Genomic DNA, 16634 nt, shown 5'->3' with positions numbered 1-16634 from the left:
TCATCTGCGAATAAGGATAATTTTAATTCCTCTCTTCCTATGTGAATTCCTTTTATTTCCTTCTCTTGTCTGATTGCTGCAGCAAGAGTCTCAAGGACTATATTGAAAAGGAGTGGTGATACTGGGCATCCTTGTCTTGTTCCTGACTGTAGCGGAAATTCTTGAATTTTTTCCCCATTCAATATAATGTTGGCTTTGGGTTTGTTCTCCCTGGGTTTTAACCAGGGGCATTCTACCTCTGAGATACACCCCTAGCCCCTTTTATTTTTTATTTTGAAGCAAGGTCTTACTAAATTGCCATACACTGGCCTTGAGCCTGAGATCCTCCTGTCTCAGCCTCCCAGGTACTGGGATTATGAGAATGTGCCACCATGCCCAGGCACTTTGCTCTTTTTCATCAGTGCAGATTCCCCAGAGGTCCACCCATCACTCCAATGTGCCCAGGCCTGAGTGATTGCTTAAGATGCAGGAATTTTAGTGCCCAGAGCAGGAGAATTCCAGTAAACCAGGATACACTGGTTACTCTATTCGTCATCAACACGAGTTATTCTGACAAAAAAAATACAGAAACCACATCGCTTCCATCCACAGATGATTGCTAGACTATTCTTCTAGAAGAAAACAGTGGTGTCCATTATGTTGTGTCAAGGAAACCCCCTTCACGGTTTCTGCTCCCTAGACTTCCAGGGCCCTGCGCCTTTTGTTTTACCTGATATTCTGGTTACTATGGTTGCATAACCATCAAACAACTTAAACAGCAAAGCTCTGTGAGGTGTGGGCTCAGCTGGGTGATTGTCTCTTGCCATCTTGCAGGATGTTGTGATTGACAGCAGGTGGGCTGGACTTCTGCTATGGCCTCTTGCCTTGGCAAGATGGTTGGAACAGCTTGGCCAGGCGGGCTGCTCACCTAAACATCCTCTCATGTGGCTAGCCTGGGCTTCTCATAATGCAGCCGCCTCAGGGTTCCAAGAGCGAGTGTCCCAAGAGGTAGGCAGTAAAATCTTTCAGAATCTTAAAGCCTAGACTCAGACTCTGGCATAGCATCACTTCAGTGTGGAACTGGAAGAAGTCACAGAGCCCACCCAAGATCCTAGAAAGGGTACCTGGCCCCCGCTGCACAACAAGAAGTACCAAGGAATTTGTGGTGAAACTTAATGTGCACTTGATGACCTCTGTCCCTCTTCCTCCTCAACTCTTCTCATAGTCTATCAACAGTCATCTTGACATTTAGGGGCATTAGCAGAATTGCATGGGATGTTTATTAAAAATAAAAGTTCTTGCCAGGTATGAGGGAGCATACCTGTAATCTGAGTACTTGGGAGGCTGAGACAGGAGGTTTGCAGGTTTAAGTCCAGCCTCAGCAACTTAGTGAGACCCTGTTTCAAAATAAAACATAAAAATGGCCAAAAGTGTGGCTTAGAGATAGAATGTCACTGGGTTCAGCCCCCTCTAGCAGCCAACAAATGTTTAAAAAAGTTTCTTCTCTGTACATTCTGTACTTCCATCAGCCACCCAAGTGAATCTTCTGCAGTTTCAGTAGGCAGAACTTTGAGAAACACTGCTTTATCCTTTCCCTAAGCAAAATCCTTTACTTCAAACATCACCTGCCTGTTCCTCTCCCATCTGCTTCTAAGTCGGGTCCCTTGTGCACACCCTGTGTCTTTTTGGTCTTGTAGAATGAGATATGTAAGCAGGCCTAGCTTCCATCCATCGCTCCACTCCCCACCATATGTCCAGCTCCTCGCTAAGTCCTGTTGATGGCTTACCACCTGCACCTCTCTCTCTCTAACTCATCTTCTACCATTTTTCTCACTCGGGATGCTCCTTATTTATCACTTGTTTTGTGCCATTATTTTGTGCCTCAGTGTCAGGACGCTAGAGTCCACTTTCCACGTTGCTGCCAAGGTGAGACATCTGGAACGCATGTCTAATTGGGATATTTCTTCACAGAGAAGATTCCTCCAGCTCTCTGTGCTCTGTAGACCCACAGCGATTCTACCTAGAACATCTGGTCCGGGGTCCTTCCTTAGAATTTTTATTTTTCAGCTTTGTCTCATCTGCCCCAGAGTCAGTGCCCCACTGCTCCCCACCATAACGCTTCTGCAGGTGCTTTCCCTGGCCACCTGGCCCCAGCCAGTCCTTCCTTCCCATTGGCCAGGTTCACCTGGTAGTTCTTTTTATTCATAGGCAGTGATCAATTCCAAGCACGAAAGACAGGGATGTCTCCTTCTCATAGTATTTCATACCAGGTAATATAAGTTGTATATATCTCACCTTGCTATATTTAATCCTGAATGTTCTTAAAGGCTCATGTGCTAAAGGGTAGATCCCCAGGGTGGCATTACTGGTAGTATACCTTTAGGAGGAGGAGCCTTGTGGGAGGTCCACGGGTCACTGGGGACACATCTTTGAAGGGCTTCTCAGCCCCTTCTTTCTTCCCTTTTGCTTCCTGGCTCATGGTATAGGCAGTTTTGCTCCATCACTCACCTTTTGCTATTGCCACCCTGCCCTGATGAACTGCCTCCCCACAGGCTGATGGCAACGGGGTTAAGTGAACATGGACTAGAACCCCCAAAACTGTGAGCCAAGATAAACACTTTTTCTCCACAAGGTACTTTTGCAGATATTTCTTTATATTATGGGAGGCTGACTAACACACTATCAGTGTAATTCAATAGTGTTCATGGGGCAGGGACCAAGCCTTCATTTCTAGAGCTGAGTCCCTGGGTCCTCACAGTCCTCAGCAGGCCTCCGACACTGCAGGATTAAGACTCTAAGGGCTATTTCTTTCACTGACATGGAAGCTAAAGATTATTTTAAAAAGTCTAAGTTTGGGTTAATGGGCTCTTGACCATGTATTTGTGCTGACAGAGTTTTCATCACATTGGGAGAATCTGACACATACCTGACAAGAAGCCAGAACTATCCAAAGATGCATTGTTGTGAATCTGAATTGAATGATTTGGTTACATCTTTCTGGCTACTTTTTTGGGTAATAATGCTTAGTCACTGTTTGTTATTGAATCCGAGAGACTGAGACTTCAATGGACTGGAGATTGATTCTCATGCTCCCCAAATAGAGTGGAGGGATCCTCGACTGCATCCAACAGTTTGGCTTCTCACATTGGGTGGTCTCGGTCTCCCCTTCTGAGTCTCCTCACTCCTATGCTCTCTCTTCCCACTGGTACCCAAACTCTTCCATTACCACAGCCCCACTGTCTCATTGGCCCTGTACAGTTGAGACCACTGCACCCTTAGGGTGGCCCCTGGCAGCCCATTGCTGCCCAGAGGATGACCAGCCAATAACCATAACCCCCGGCAGCTTTCTTCCTCCCTTCTTTACCAGGCTGCAAGCTAAAGGTGCTCATTCCTCCAGCTCAATGCAGATGAGTTTGCCTTAAGTTACTTTGAATCAATAGTTTCCAAACTCATTTTATTTACAATATGCTAAAACTAATTAATAAATAATAATGATTATAATTATAATGATGATAAATGAATGGTTTCTTATATTACCTAAACTCTAAGCACTTTAATCTTTCTCATAGTTCTCAGGTGAATTCTAGCTAGTTGTAGCTTTCTGCTTTCTTTTATATCGTGATGGCACGTGCCCTCTCTGCCTGGCTCTCCTTAGGCTTCTCCGCCTACCTTCGATCTTGCTCTTTTATTAAGACCTAGTCCAAAACATATCTCTAATCAATTCAACCCCACTTTAATCACTTTTATATTCTTTCTGCATTTCATTAGTACAAAATATTTATAATACAAAATATATATCACATGATATATAATAATATCAAACAATCAAAATTATTGCTATGTAAATATTTCCAACTTTGTATTCTGCTCTGCTAAAGCATAAATGATTATGAGTTTGGAGTAGCTCGAATTCCTTTCTCTATTACCCCATGAGGCTTTTCCCTAGCAAGATCACTTCTTTTATGCTTTCTAAAGCAAAATTTGAAGGGGAAAAAGAAGAAAGACCAGCATGAGTGTAGCTATGACCAGAGGAGGCTTATAGAGAAGATTATGTAGGAGGGACATCAAGGGAATCATATGGTAAAAGGCACAGATGAAGATAAAAAAAATAATTTTAGAAATATTACTGTAAAACATGAATTATCCCCAAATTTGGGAAACTCAAGAACATAAATAATACTGGAATTCCTTTAGAGCAACACAATGCAGTTTTAACCATGATTTCATTTTAGCCTGGTTTATGTAGAGTTATATATTAAGAATGGGATGATACAATAATATACATCTTGCAAATATTTACATAGAGCCATGCTCATCCTTAACAGAAAACCTGGGGAACAGTATAATTGTTGCACCTTTATGCTGCACAGGTCAGTGTTCAGTCTCCTCCAATAGACTTAACCTTCTGAAGAGCTCAGAGCTAATGGCTCAAATGTTTATTGAACCACAAATCAAGATATCACCTTGAAAATCACACAATATGATTGGATATGATAGCCCATGGTAGAGCCTTTCACCAGATTGACTCAAAAGGCAAAATGGTCCTGGTGAAAACCTGCCCAAATTCAAAAAAAAGGCTCCAGGAACATGTCACACTAACCATCTGGACTGTGACTGACAGCCCCCCTGTGCCTCACAGGCCTTGCCTGCCTCTGGCTCCTGTGGGGCTAGCCCTGCTCCCTGAATGGCCAAGGGGGACAAAGCCTGTACCAGAAATGCTAATGAAGGGGAGTCAGTGAGTCCTCCTAGCACCCTGCTTTCCCTCCAAGCCCCAGTTTGGGGCACAGAGGATTTTCCCACAGAAAACTCTCAGCATAAAGCCACTGAAATCACAGTTGTCACCAAGACACCAAGAAGTCCATTTCCAGAGCAGAAGTAAAAGCTGAATGTAGATTCCTGCCCTGAAAGCAGTACCCACAGTTCCTGATTCAGAGCCTCCTGGTTACAGCAGTCTACCTGGTGATTACTGAGCACATGCTGCGGCAGATGGGTGGCTGGGCATCCCACCCCGCTCTCAGTTCTTTTTCATGGGATCACTTTGTGCGGATTTAACATTACTTTCATTTTAAAGATTAAAAGTGGTTACAAGATGGCAGAGATCTGATCCAATCCACCTTGAACTTTGGAAGAAATCTCCCCACTCATAGAATGCTACCACTGCGCATGCTCAGGAATTTTGCACAACTTGCTGTGTGGGAAAAGTGTTTGGGAGAGAAATGAGATGGTGTTGGCAGCAGCGGTGGCAGTGGCCAGTATTTGGGAGAGGCAGAGATCTGATTCAATCCACCTTGATCTTTCAAAGAAATCTCCCCAAAGGTAGACTGCTACTGCTGCACATGCTCGGGAATTCTGGAAAACATGCTGTGTGGAAAAGGTGTTCAGGAGAGAACCGAGATGGTGGTGGCGGCAGCAGTGGTGGTGGTGACTAGTATTTGGAGGGGCAGACAGATGCAGTCCAATCCACCTTGAACTTTTGAGGAAATCTCCCCAAAAGTAGACTGCTCCTGCCACACATGCTCAGGAATTCTGGACAACGTGCTAAGTGGCAAAAGGGTTTGGGGTGTATCAGAGGGAGCCCTGCATAGCCAGGTTGGGCCACCACGCTGCGTGTTCTGGGAGACATCAGCCCTCATGTCTCTGGGAGTGTAGTCCAGAGGTAGAAGGGCTTCCAGGAAACCCAGTACCACAAAAAAAAAAAAAAAAAAAAAGGAGAAAAAAGGGAACATCTATAGACGACTTGCTCACATTGACAGAGACCAGAGCCCACTGCACAGTAAGGCTGGTGCTGGGGCCAGTGAGGCTGGGATAGGAGCCTGCCAGGCTAGTGCTGGGGCCTTAGAGGCCAGGATTGGAGCCTGCCATGCGGCGAGGCCAGTGCTGGGGCCTTAGAGGCCAGGATTGGAGCCTGCCAAGAGGCAAGGCTGGTGTTTGGGCCAGCGAGGCCGGGATCGGAGCCTGCCATGTGGTGAGGCCAGTGCTGGGGCCAGTGAGGCCAGGATCAGAGCCTGCCATGAGGTGAAGCCAGTGTCAGGGCTTTCGAGGCTGGGACCAGAACCTGCCAAGTGGTGAGGCCAGTCAGCGAGGTCAAGATCAGACCTTGCCATGAGGCAAGGCTGGTGATGGAACCTCCAAGGCCGGATCTGAGCCTGCTGTGAGGCAAGGGTGGTGTCGAGGTTTTCGAGGCTGGGATCAGAGCCTGCTGAGTGGTAAGGCTGGTGCTGGGGCCAGCGAGGCCAGGATCAGAGCCTGCCATGAGGCAAGGCTGGTGCAGGGGCCACCGAGGCCGGGATCGGAGCCTGCCGAGTGATAAGGTTGGTGCCGGGGTCTTTGAGAGTGGGATCAGAGCCTGCAATGTGGCATCCACAGAGAAATATCACCGGGGCCTTTGAGAGTGGGATCAGAGCCTGCAATGTGGCATCCACAGAGAAATATCACCGGGGCCTTTGAGAGTGGGATCAGAGCCTGCAATGTGGCATCCACAGAGAAATATCACAGAAAATAAAAAATCAGATGCTTTCCCTAATATGCAAAAGCTAGGAAGAAATGGGTAATAGGAGGGAATCTAGTTGAAGAAAGGGCCCTATGGAGGAGCAATTAAGGTGACCTATCAGTGGGGATGGGATGGGGGAAGATGGAATCTCTTTAAAGCACATGATATACTTAAATAAATATATCAAAGTAAATCACTAAATCAAGCATGGGATTGAGGGAGGGGGAGGGAATGGGATGGGCATTGGATAAAGGCTAATTGGATGATGTGTGCTTGTATATCCTCACAAGTCTTGTATTCCAGTGAGATGTTTGACTACAATGTACCAATAAAAATATATCAAATAAAAAAATAAAGATTAAAAGCAAGCAAGCAAATAAACAAACAGAACCTCAGAGTTCTCGGGCCACACTGAAGGGATGCTGGGTCCACAAGCCACTGTGATAATTACACTGTGTCTCACATGGAAGTTGTCTGCTGAAGTTCAGGGTGATGAGGCAAATTCTGACAGCCCCCATATGAATAGCTCTTGCCTCGCCATGTTCAAGAGGGTGCCATTAAAAACTTAAGGCACGTTGGGCATGGTGACACACGTTTGTAATCCCCACACTTGGGAGGCATAGACAGGAGGATCGCGCAGGTTCGAAGCCAGCCACGCTGGCTTAAGAGACCCTGTTTCCAAATAAAAATATAAAATAGGTCTGGGAGTGTAGCCCGGAGGTAGAAGTAGATGGGCTTCCAGAAACCCTAATACCACTAAAAAAAGAACTTAAAGCAGAATCAATTGCTTGGATTTCCTGTTATGTATAATCAGGGGCATGTGCATGTGCTTGTGTGTGTGTGTGTGTGTGTGTGTGTGTGTGTGCGTGTGTGTGTGTGCGTGTGTGTGTATGTGTGAGTGCATGTGTGCATGTATGTGTTTATTTGGAATGATACCATGGTCTGAATATGTCCCTCCAAAATACAAATGTTAAAATTCAAAAATTAATTGCCAATACGAAGTATTAAGAGGTGGGATCTGAGAGGTGATGATAAGTGAGATCAATGACCCAGTGAAAAGGGTTGAGGGAAGTGCTTTTGCTTTGTTTTTGACACTGAGAGGAGGCGCCATGTTTGAAGCAGACCCCAAGTCCTCACCAGACACAGAGTCTTGATCCTGGACTCCCAGCTGCCAGAACAGAGAAAAATACATTTGCTTTATTTATAATTTATTTAGACTGAGGTATCTTGTTATAGTAGCCTGAATGGACTAAGACAAGTGCTGTGATGGAAAAGAATTTGAAAGTGATGTAAAGCTGAAAAGGTGTTTAAGGAATGTTCTTCTGACAAATGCTGAGAATCTGGTGAATCTAGGGCCGATTTCCACACATAGAGAGGGGAGGAGGATGCATCTCACAAGAGTGGCTGCAGAAAGGAAGCCCCTTTGGTAGTGGCTGTAGTCAGCAATTGTTTCAGACACATGACTCGGTTTCCTATTAGAATTTGAACAGGGAGATATGCAGAGGAGATTTGGGACAGAAATCAAGACAAAGAAGTCTTCCCCTCAGGTTCACCTCATCTCCTGAGTGTTTCTAGGCAACCCAGCTTTGAAGGACTCCTGACTGGAGTACACAGTCAATAAGGACTATGGTAACTTCTGAAGGCCTGAGACTGGCCAGCTAAGCCCAACTGCATGTAGCAAAAGATGGTCATTGAATTACTATAATAAGACACCATTGTAATATTTTTACCTAAATGGGTAAAGTTTAACCAGTTCCTCCTTTTGTCAGTGTTAAGTTTAATCTCTACAGCCCTCATATTACAGCATTACTACTGGAGTCAAATTCCAGGTATCCACCAGAAAAAAGTCATGTCAGAGAATGGAAATGATTCAGGCTTTCTATTCTTTTGTATTTTTTTATCATGTATACAACTCCATGGAGAGTGTGGGAAATATCTCTTTAGAATAATTCTAATTTGATGGTACTTGCAAAATCTGATTTAGTCAGGCCATTTAAAAAAGCTGTGTAAATCAATAACAATTACCTGCTTCTAAATTGAATCATGAGCCCCAAAGAAATGTTAAAACATTATAGACTCCAGGTCATAGGCAATACATCTCTATGCTCATTAAAAGAAACAACTAAAGAAAAAAATAAGGAGAAAAATAAAAAACAAAAAGAAAAAAAATTTATTTTATTGCTTCTAATTAATCCCCATGCAGAGAGTGACCTGTTTTATTCCAATATTTAAGATCTGGCCAATGTTTAATGTTAGCAAAATTATTTTTAGCTTTAAGAGAGTTTAATTTACCAATTGGGCTGATATGTTTGTTACTACTAGGAGACAGCAAAGAATCTTATTTTTGAATCATAACAAAAATTTCTTTAACCTTTGGATAATGGTCTGGATTCTGCAATTTAATAGCAAAAGGACCTTTGACATCTTGATATGTTAACAAGCAATAGCCACATCAGAACATTTTGAACATATGACCTCTCCATACCTGTTAATTTGGCACATTTTCAATCAAACATTTTTGAAAATGCAAATTATTGTACATTAAAAATATAAATTTAGATACAGATTTAATGTATTCAGACTCCTCTATAATTCATTGTAACATTTTAATTTATTTGATTTATATGTGTGCCCTGAGTTAATATTCTAATAATTTCAAGCTCAATTAAGCTTTGTCTTGATAAATTTTTCTTTTAATGAATTTAATTTTTCAATTTATATAATTTGGCAAATTATATTACATTAGTATAGACTAAGACCTTAATATATTGATCACTCATTTGATATATTACAAAATGTAATTCCTACCCTTTTCATTTCACTTTCATCCATTTCCCCAAAACAGTGAGACACTGCTCGTCCAACAGCTGTACCAAGGACCAGAATCTTCTCAAGTTTTCGTAAGAACATTTTTTAAATGTTATTTTTTAAAGTGTTCAATTTTCAGTTATTTTGAACCTGTGTTTTGTAAGCCACTTGTTGTTAATAGGACACTGCTCTTTGACCAAATATACGTTCAGTCAACTATGAGGAAAATTTGAACATTCTTTCACTCAATTATGAGTTTGAATATGCTTTCACTCAGCAGAGCATGGTGGCATATGCTGGTAATTCCAGTACTTGGGAGGCTGAAACAGGAGGATTGCAGATTTGCAGCCACCCTCATCTGTTTAGTGAGGCCCTCTGCAACTTAATGAAACCCTATTTCAAAATAAAGAATAAAAAAATAGGGCTGAGGGTGTAGTTCAGAGGTAGAATGACCCTGGGTTCAATCCCAGGTACTGCAAAACAACAAACAAACAAGCAAACAAACAAAAAACAAAACAAACCTGCTTTTACTCAATTATGACAATATTTTATATTTTAATGTCTTTCTAATAATATTTAAGGTATGTTTTTATACTGCTGATGAAGACAATTGTATGACATGATTTGCTATTTGAGGTAAATGTACATGAAATTTTCTTTATGTCACATAAATCTTTAAAAACTGCCTTGGAGAGAATAGTACTATAGCTAGCTTAATTTATAACACAAATCTCCCTGTTTTCATTGGTTCACACAAATGAGAAGACAGAAGATTTTTATACCATCAAAATGTAGAGGGGGTTAGCCCTTTACTTTGACTTAGTTGTATTAAAATTTCTACTTGGAGATTTCCTTTTCATTAATATTTATTTTTCTGACTTGAAAAAGATAAAAACTTGTAAGTTCTGCTTTTGCTTCTACTACTGAGAGCTGCTACTATTCTTTGGCCTTAAATTGGATCCTTGTGCGTATTTCTCAGTTAATTAGAACTCAAAGGAAGAAAATTGGCCCATAGTAGAAAAGAAAAATCTCTCTCATCAAACTTCCAATGTACCCTGGAATGTATAGTTAATTATGATATCTAAAAATCATTGCTAGCCGGGCGTGTTGGTGCATGCTTGCAATCCCCGCGCTTGGGAGGCAGAGACAGGAGGATCGCGCAGGTTCAAAGCCAACCTCGCTGGTTTCAGAGACCCTGTTTCCAAATAAAAATACAAAAAATATGTCTGGGAGGTTAGCCCTGAGGTAGAAGGGCTTCAAGAAACCCCAGTACCACCAAATAAATAAATAAATAAATAAATAAATAAATAATAAAAATCATTGCTAATGCCAGTTTTTGTCTTTTTTCTTATTTAAGTTTAATAGGTGTATGTTAGATATCACTTGTTGGAGTCATCTTTATATCCAAATCAAGTCCATGTTTCTTTTGCTAAATGACGCTATTTCTAGGGAGAGAGAGAGGGATCAGCAAAGAATGACTGCTGGAAAGGAGAGAGAAGCAGGGTGAGGGATGAGGGTGAGGTTATGCTAGGCCTTAGCATATGGACAGAGTGGTTTCAGATGATGCAGTAGGAAAGGGTAGTCAGGAAGCTTTGAGATAGATGGTAACAGAATTGGGTTTAAAGCATTTTGTCTGATATCAATATGTAGGATGGATTATAGAAGAGAAAAGCTAGGGGTCAGGGAGATAAATATTCAGGAAAAGAAATTCTCTTAGAAATTTCATGATGCTTATCTCAAAGGCCAGGATCAGTAACCACATCTCATAAAGTCAAGTCCCTCTTGTACTCTGATAGCATTTAGTTTCCTAATCATGTGTTTATTCTGCATGTGCCAATATAAAAAGAAATTGCTGGAAGAAGAGACACAAGTTTCTGGAGGGCGGACATTAGACTTTTCATTTTCAAATATGTAGACCTTGCAATATGGTGGGTCTTACACAGTGTTTATCAAGTGAGTGCAGAGAAATGAGAGTGAAGGAAATGGAAGACAAATATGCTGGAGGATACAGTTTATTTTGAACAATTCAAATGATCTAGTTTCCTGGCCTCATTTTTCCCCTCTGAGAAGTGGGCAGCTAGGATAGTGGATTATTCCATTTCCTTTCAGACCTACTATACTGAATGATTATCTGGGGAACACCGTATGGTGTATGATGGAGTTTGCCCATGAAAGTGCTCTCCCATACTCAAGTGGAAGAGAAGGACTTGTGAACTAAAGGTAATCTGTGCATTTCTTCAGGTGACAAACATAAAGCACATATAGGTATTTCCTTGTGCAATGAGAAATATGCCATTATGGGACCCTATGGAAAAATCCTGCTATAACTCTGGAAATAAATTATTTCCAAAGAAAAGAGGAAATTTTAGAAAATAACTCATTAATATACATGCTACCAAAATTTTAATATCTAGAAATGCCAGCAGATCAGAAATTAGAGAAATTGGCTGGCATTCCTAATATATCATTCCTACTTTTCCGAGTTCTGGCAAGAGCCAAAGGCCAGGGCAAAGGGCAGGTTATCACCAACATGCTGGGGTCGTGGGCAAGGAGCCTTGAAGGACTGAGTTAAGCAAAGGTAAAACTGGAAGGCAGTTTCACCAGTACATGTTGAGAAAACATGGTCATAGTCATGGTAAAACTGAAGACCACTTGGAGGAGCCATGGAGTAAAAGTTAAAGCACATGACCAGTGAGTCTTAAATCAGAAGCTAATGAGCATAAACAAAAGTTTTTCTTGGTTTTAAAGGAAATACCAATCCTCTGAGCTGGTTTTAATGGTTGTTACCAATTGTTGTAGAGCTCAGTACAAATCTCAGTTACTCTGCCTCCCTTTTACATGGCGCATTTCTTTCTTTCTTTCTTTCTTTCTTTCTTTCTTTCTTTCTTTCTTTCTTTCTTTCTTTCTTTCTTTCTTTCTTTCTTTCTTTCTTTGTGGTGCTGGAGGAGATGTAACCAAGAGGCTTTCTACCTGGGCTTTACTCCCAGTCCTATTTTCTATTTTACTTTGAAACAGGGTCTCAGTAAGTTGCTGAGAGCCTCACTAAGTAGCTGAGGCTGGCTTCGAACCTGTGCAATCCTCCCGTCTCAGCCTCCCAAGTACTGGGATTATAAGCATGTGTCACCACACCGGCTACATGGCACATTTCTAAGTGGAGGCAATGCAAGAAGACAAAGAACAGAGCAGTCGACATGTGCTTCAACAGTATCTGCCAAGCAATAGGAATGGCAAAAGTACTCACGCTCCACAAAGTAAGAGCTGGCGTCAATCTTCCAGATGATCTGACCCCGGTGGGAACCATTGACTCCACGGTTCTTATAGTCCAGAAAATTTTCCGACAAGACTTCATCTATATCCATAGAAGAAGAAAGCAGAGGAGAGAACTATCAGTCAAAAGCATATGTGGCAGGCGTGTGGAAGAGCAAAGAATGTGAAAGCCATTCCCAGCTCCACAAAAGCACCTGGAACCAGCACCAGAGAGCTGGAAGCATCCCAAGACACCATCAGGATCAACCCCTTTTTAGTGCAGAAATCTTCTTTCTACCCCTCACTCCTGGAAAAGTGACCATCTAACTGGTTCTTGAACATCTTCAGTCCAGAAACAATCACTGCAGTGGCAGTTAGCTTCACTTCTGAATAGCTCTTAGATGTGTGAAATCTCATTATGAAAATCTTCCTTCTAAAGTTCCTATGAGCTGATCCCCATTTGAGACTGAGAGTGAGATATAAAGAACAGGTCCAGCTCACCATGTCTGTGTGTGTATATGTATATCACTCAATACGAACTACATTTGAGGTGGGACAATTAGCACCAATAAAAGTATTTAAAAATATAAAAGATAGAGTGTCCAATCATGCCATCAGGGGCGCAGTTCTCATCAGCCTCCACCTCCTCCCCATGTCATCTCTGCCCTGGCCTGGCATGATAATCATCTTATACCCAAAGCTCATCCGTAAATTTATCTATTCATTGTTCTGTTTGGGTGGAACTGAGGATTGAACCCAGGGGCATTCTACTTCTGAGCTACAACTCCAGCCTTATTTTATTTTATTTTTTTGAAAAAGGATCTCTCTGGGTTGCTGAGAGTCTTGCTAAATGGCTAAGGCTGGTCTGAAACCTGCAATCCTCCTGTCTCAGCCTCCCAGTTACTGCGGTTAAAGCTTGTGCCACTACACCTATCCCAATAGTGTCACTTCTGCAATCTCGAGTTCCTCATCTGCAAAGTGTGTGTGTGTGTGTGTGTGTGTGTGTGTGTGTGTGTGTGTGTGTATGTGTGTGTGTTGGGAGTGGTGGTAATAGTTTCAGCCTTACAGGGAGGAGTAAATGGTGTACCTTCTAAATGAACCTGAACTTTTCTATGTCCATTGCACATTTTGGGCTGCTGCTGCTTTGCAAAGATAGTTGACTGGGAAGAGCACCACCATCTCTTCTTCACTAACAGCAAGAACTGTTTGTATCCTTTGGAAAATCACTTGTTTGCAAAATTGTCCTGCCTTTACATTCACAGTGTGTGCTCACAGCCCTGTTTGGGTTACTAAGATGATTGCATAATATGTCTTTTACAGTAATTGCCTCATTTCTGTAAAACAGCACAATATTTTCCTAGCTCCCTGGGTCGTTAGTACAGACATAATGAGTCTCACACCCAGGTAGAAATTTGCCTCATTATGGCAATTCTCCAAGGGGTGGTATTTACTTACTCATTTTGATCATCTGAGTATTAACTTTAATAGCCGTGGTCAGGTATTCACATACAGTAACACCTAGAAGAGGGTTGTTCATTGAAGTGTTAGAGAGTGTGTAAGGCACACCTCACCATTCTAGGCATTGTACTAAACTCAGGGGGATACTGGGGACCAAGACATGGTCTTTGTTTTTCGGGAGTTTCTAAGATATTTGGGGATTTATTCAAGGAAATAAATAATTTCATTAAGCTACAAAAGGTATAAAAATGGATTAAGCCTCAAGGAACCATAGGAACCCAGTGAGAAAGAGATGGGGTTGACAGGTGGGGAGAATTGCAAAAAGTTGGTGAGAACAGCAAATTGACCTATTTTAAAGAGAAAAAAATATTTTGCTATACAAATAAATGTAGGAACAACACATTTTAAGGGATTGCAAATTCATCCCAATAAGTATATCCTTTCCCTACCATTAATAATAGTACTCAATAATATCACACAACAGTCTAGTCTTGCCTGGGCTCTCTACAGAGAGTCCAACCTCTTCCCCAAAGGCATTTACCAACTACTTGTTAGAAAGGCTACTATTTTTCGCTTAGGAAGCCAGTGTATTGGCAGAGACAGAGTCTGTGCAGGAAGGAGGCCCTGGAGGAGAGAGTATGGGAATGGATGCGTGCGGTGGCAGGCCATGCCATTCACTGCTCTGCAGAGGGTGGCTCCAGGCTCTCTATGGGGGCTCTTGCTTCTGAGTTCTGTGTCAGGGCAGACTTCTCTTTCTTGGAGAAACATTTACAGCTACCATTTAGGCAAGTTTATATCTATCATTACTGTGTGATCTTATTTAATTCCTTTGTGTCTTAGTCCTTCACTATAAAACGGGAATAACATTAGCATTTACCTTAAAATTTTGTTGGGAGGATCACATAAACCATTACTGGCAGCAGTCTCAGAATAGTGTTGGACATCTAAAAAGCAGCTATTTTTGTTTAGAATCTGGGCTAAAAATAGGGCATCCTATTTTAAAGTCCCATGATACTTGATGAGAAAAGCCATTAATAATAACTTACACCAGTACTATTTAAAACTTAAGTCATTATTCATTTTGTACAAAGCACAAATGGTTATATTATGTGCTTTAAATAAGAGTACATTTTCTGGATGCTATTTATTTATTCATTCTGGTGTATAAAATTTTATCTCCTGCTCCACAGTTTACAACAGAGAAAAGATCTTTGCGGTTACTAAAATTTTATCCTGAAAGTTCTAGTGAAACTTTCAGAGACAAACACACCTAAGAAATAAGGACTTTATTTTCTCTTAATTTGTCTTCAATATGAAAACTGTAGCTATGGTGTACTAAAGCAGTGGATGACAAAAATACTACTGATTTTAAGAGCAGAACGGGCAAGTGAGTCCACACTCAATTGTAAAGAAGGATTTGTTCACCACCTGAAAAACCATCAGGAAAAACATAGCAAGGCTATGTGTCTCAGGTTACTCATGCCTTCTAATGCCCACATCTTGGAAAAACCTCTGAAGATTCTCCCATTATGGCTCTACCTAAACGGTCAGACAGGACATGTGGGTGGCCCTCCTTCCTTTCATACTACTAAGTCATCAATGCAGAAGATCTGTTCCTGTACACTAGGAAGAGACACTAAGGATAGTGGTGAGACAAGTCCTAAGGACAAGTTTCCCTTTCTCTTTTCCTGTGGCTTTTCCTTTGTTTCTTTAGAAACACAGCTTCAGCTTTTCTATGTTCTGATAGGGTACTTGATATTTAGGGAAAATGGAAGAAAGAGGGGGAGGAGGAGGAGAGGAGAAAAAGAATGAGGAGGAGGAGCTATGTTGACTGAACCCTCCATATTATCAGAGCTGTGTTCTCCTTTTGTAGGCACCATGATAACTCTTATCACTGTTAACCCAGTTTCCATGAAACCATGCCAAGTGAGAAGACATATGTTTCAGTTAACATAATTCATATGCATGCATATGTACACACACACACACACACACACACACACACTCATATTGAGCAAATATAGATCACAGGAGTAGCTTTAAAATTTCCCAAAAGTCTATTTGATAGTCTTTAACCTCATGCAGGTATAGTGACCCAGAAGATATGAAAAAAAAATACATTCCCAGGAACAATCCATGGGTATTTTTCAATAATGTAATTTCAGAAAATTTTTAATTTAAATTCTTCTTCTCCCCCTCCTCCTCCTCCTCCTCCTCCTCCTCATTATTATTATTATTATTATTATTATTATTATTATTATTATTTTGGTGGTACTGGGGTTCCTGGAAACCCTTCTACCTCCAGGATACACTCCCAGACCTATTTTTATGTTTTTATTTGGAAACAGGGTCTCTTAAGCCAGCGAGGGTGATCCTTCTGTCTCTGCCTCCCAAGCGCAGGGATTACAAGTGTGCACCACCACGCCCAGCATAATCATTATTTCTTAATATGAGGATTTATTATTATTATTATTTTTAAGTTTTTTAATTTTTAATTTTTTATTGGTGCATTATATTCATACATCTTATTGGGGTAAAAAACTTGTGTGTACATACATGTACACATCACTGATTTAACCCCTACCCAATTCCCACCCCATTCCCTCCCCGTCCATCCTTCCCTTGCTTGGTTTAGTGGTTGACTTTGATATGT

General features: G+C 41.5%; 1 protein-coding gene across 2 annotated transcripts in view; it reads right to left on the bottom strand.

Moving 5' to 3' along the window:
- HECW1 (HECT, C2 and WW domain containing E3 ubiquitin protein ligase 1) overlaps nt 1-16634 on the bottom strand; it is a gene marked incomplete at its 3' end in the record, with an annotated part of 445939 nt that overhangs the window by 220244 nt on the left and 209061 nt on the right. For both annotated transcript variants that reach the window (XM_080701622.1, XM_080701623.1), the window contains exon 3: nt 12519-12626. In XM_080701622.1, the coding sequence (XP_080557748.1) occupies nt 12519-12626 (108 nt within the window). The remainder of the gene's footprint in view (nt 1-12518; nt 12627-16634) is intronic.

This window comes from Muscardinus avellanarius (genome assembly GCF_963383645.1).
Source record: "Muscardinus avellanarius genome assembly, chromosome: 9".
Classification (NCBI taxonomy): Eukaryota; Metazoa; Chordata; class Mammalia; order Rodentia; family Gliridae; genus Muscardinus; species Muscardinus avellanarius.
This window is presented reverse-complemented; position numbering and strand designations above follow the sequence as displayed.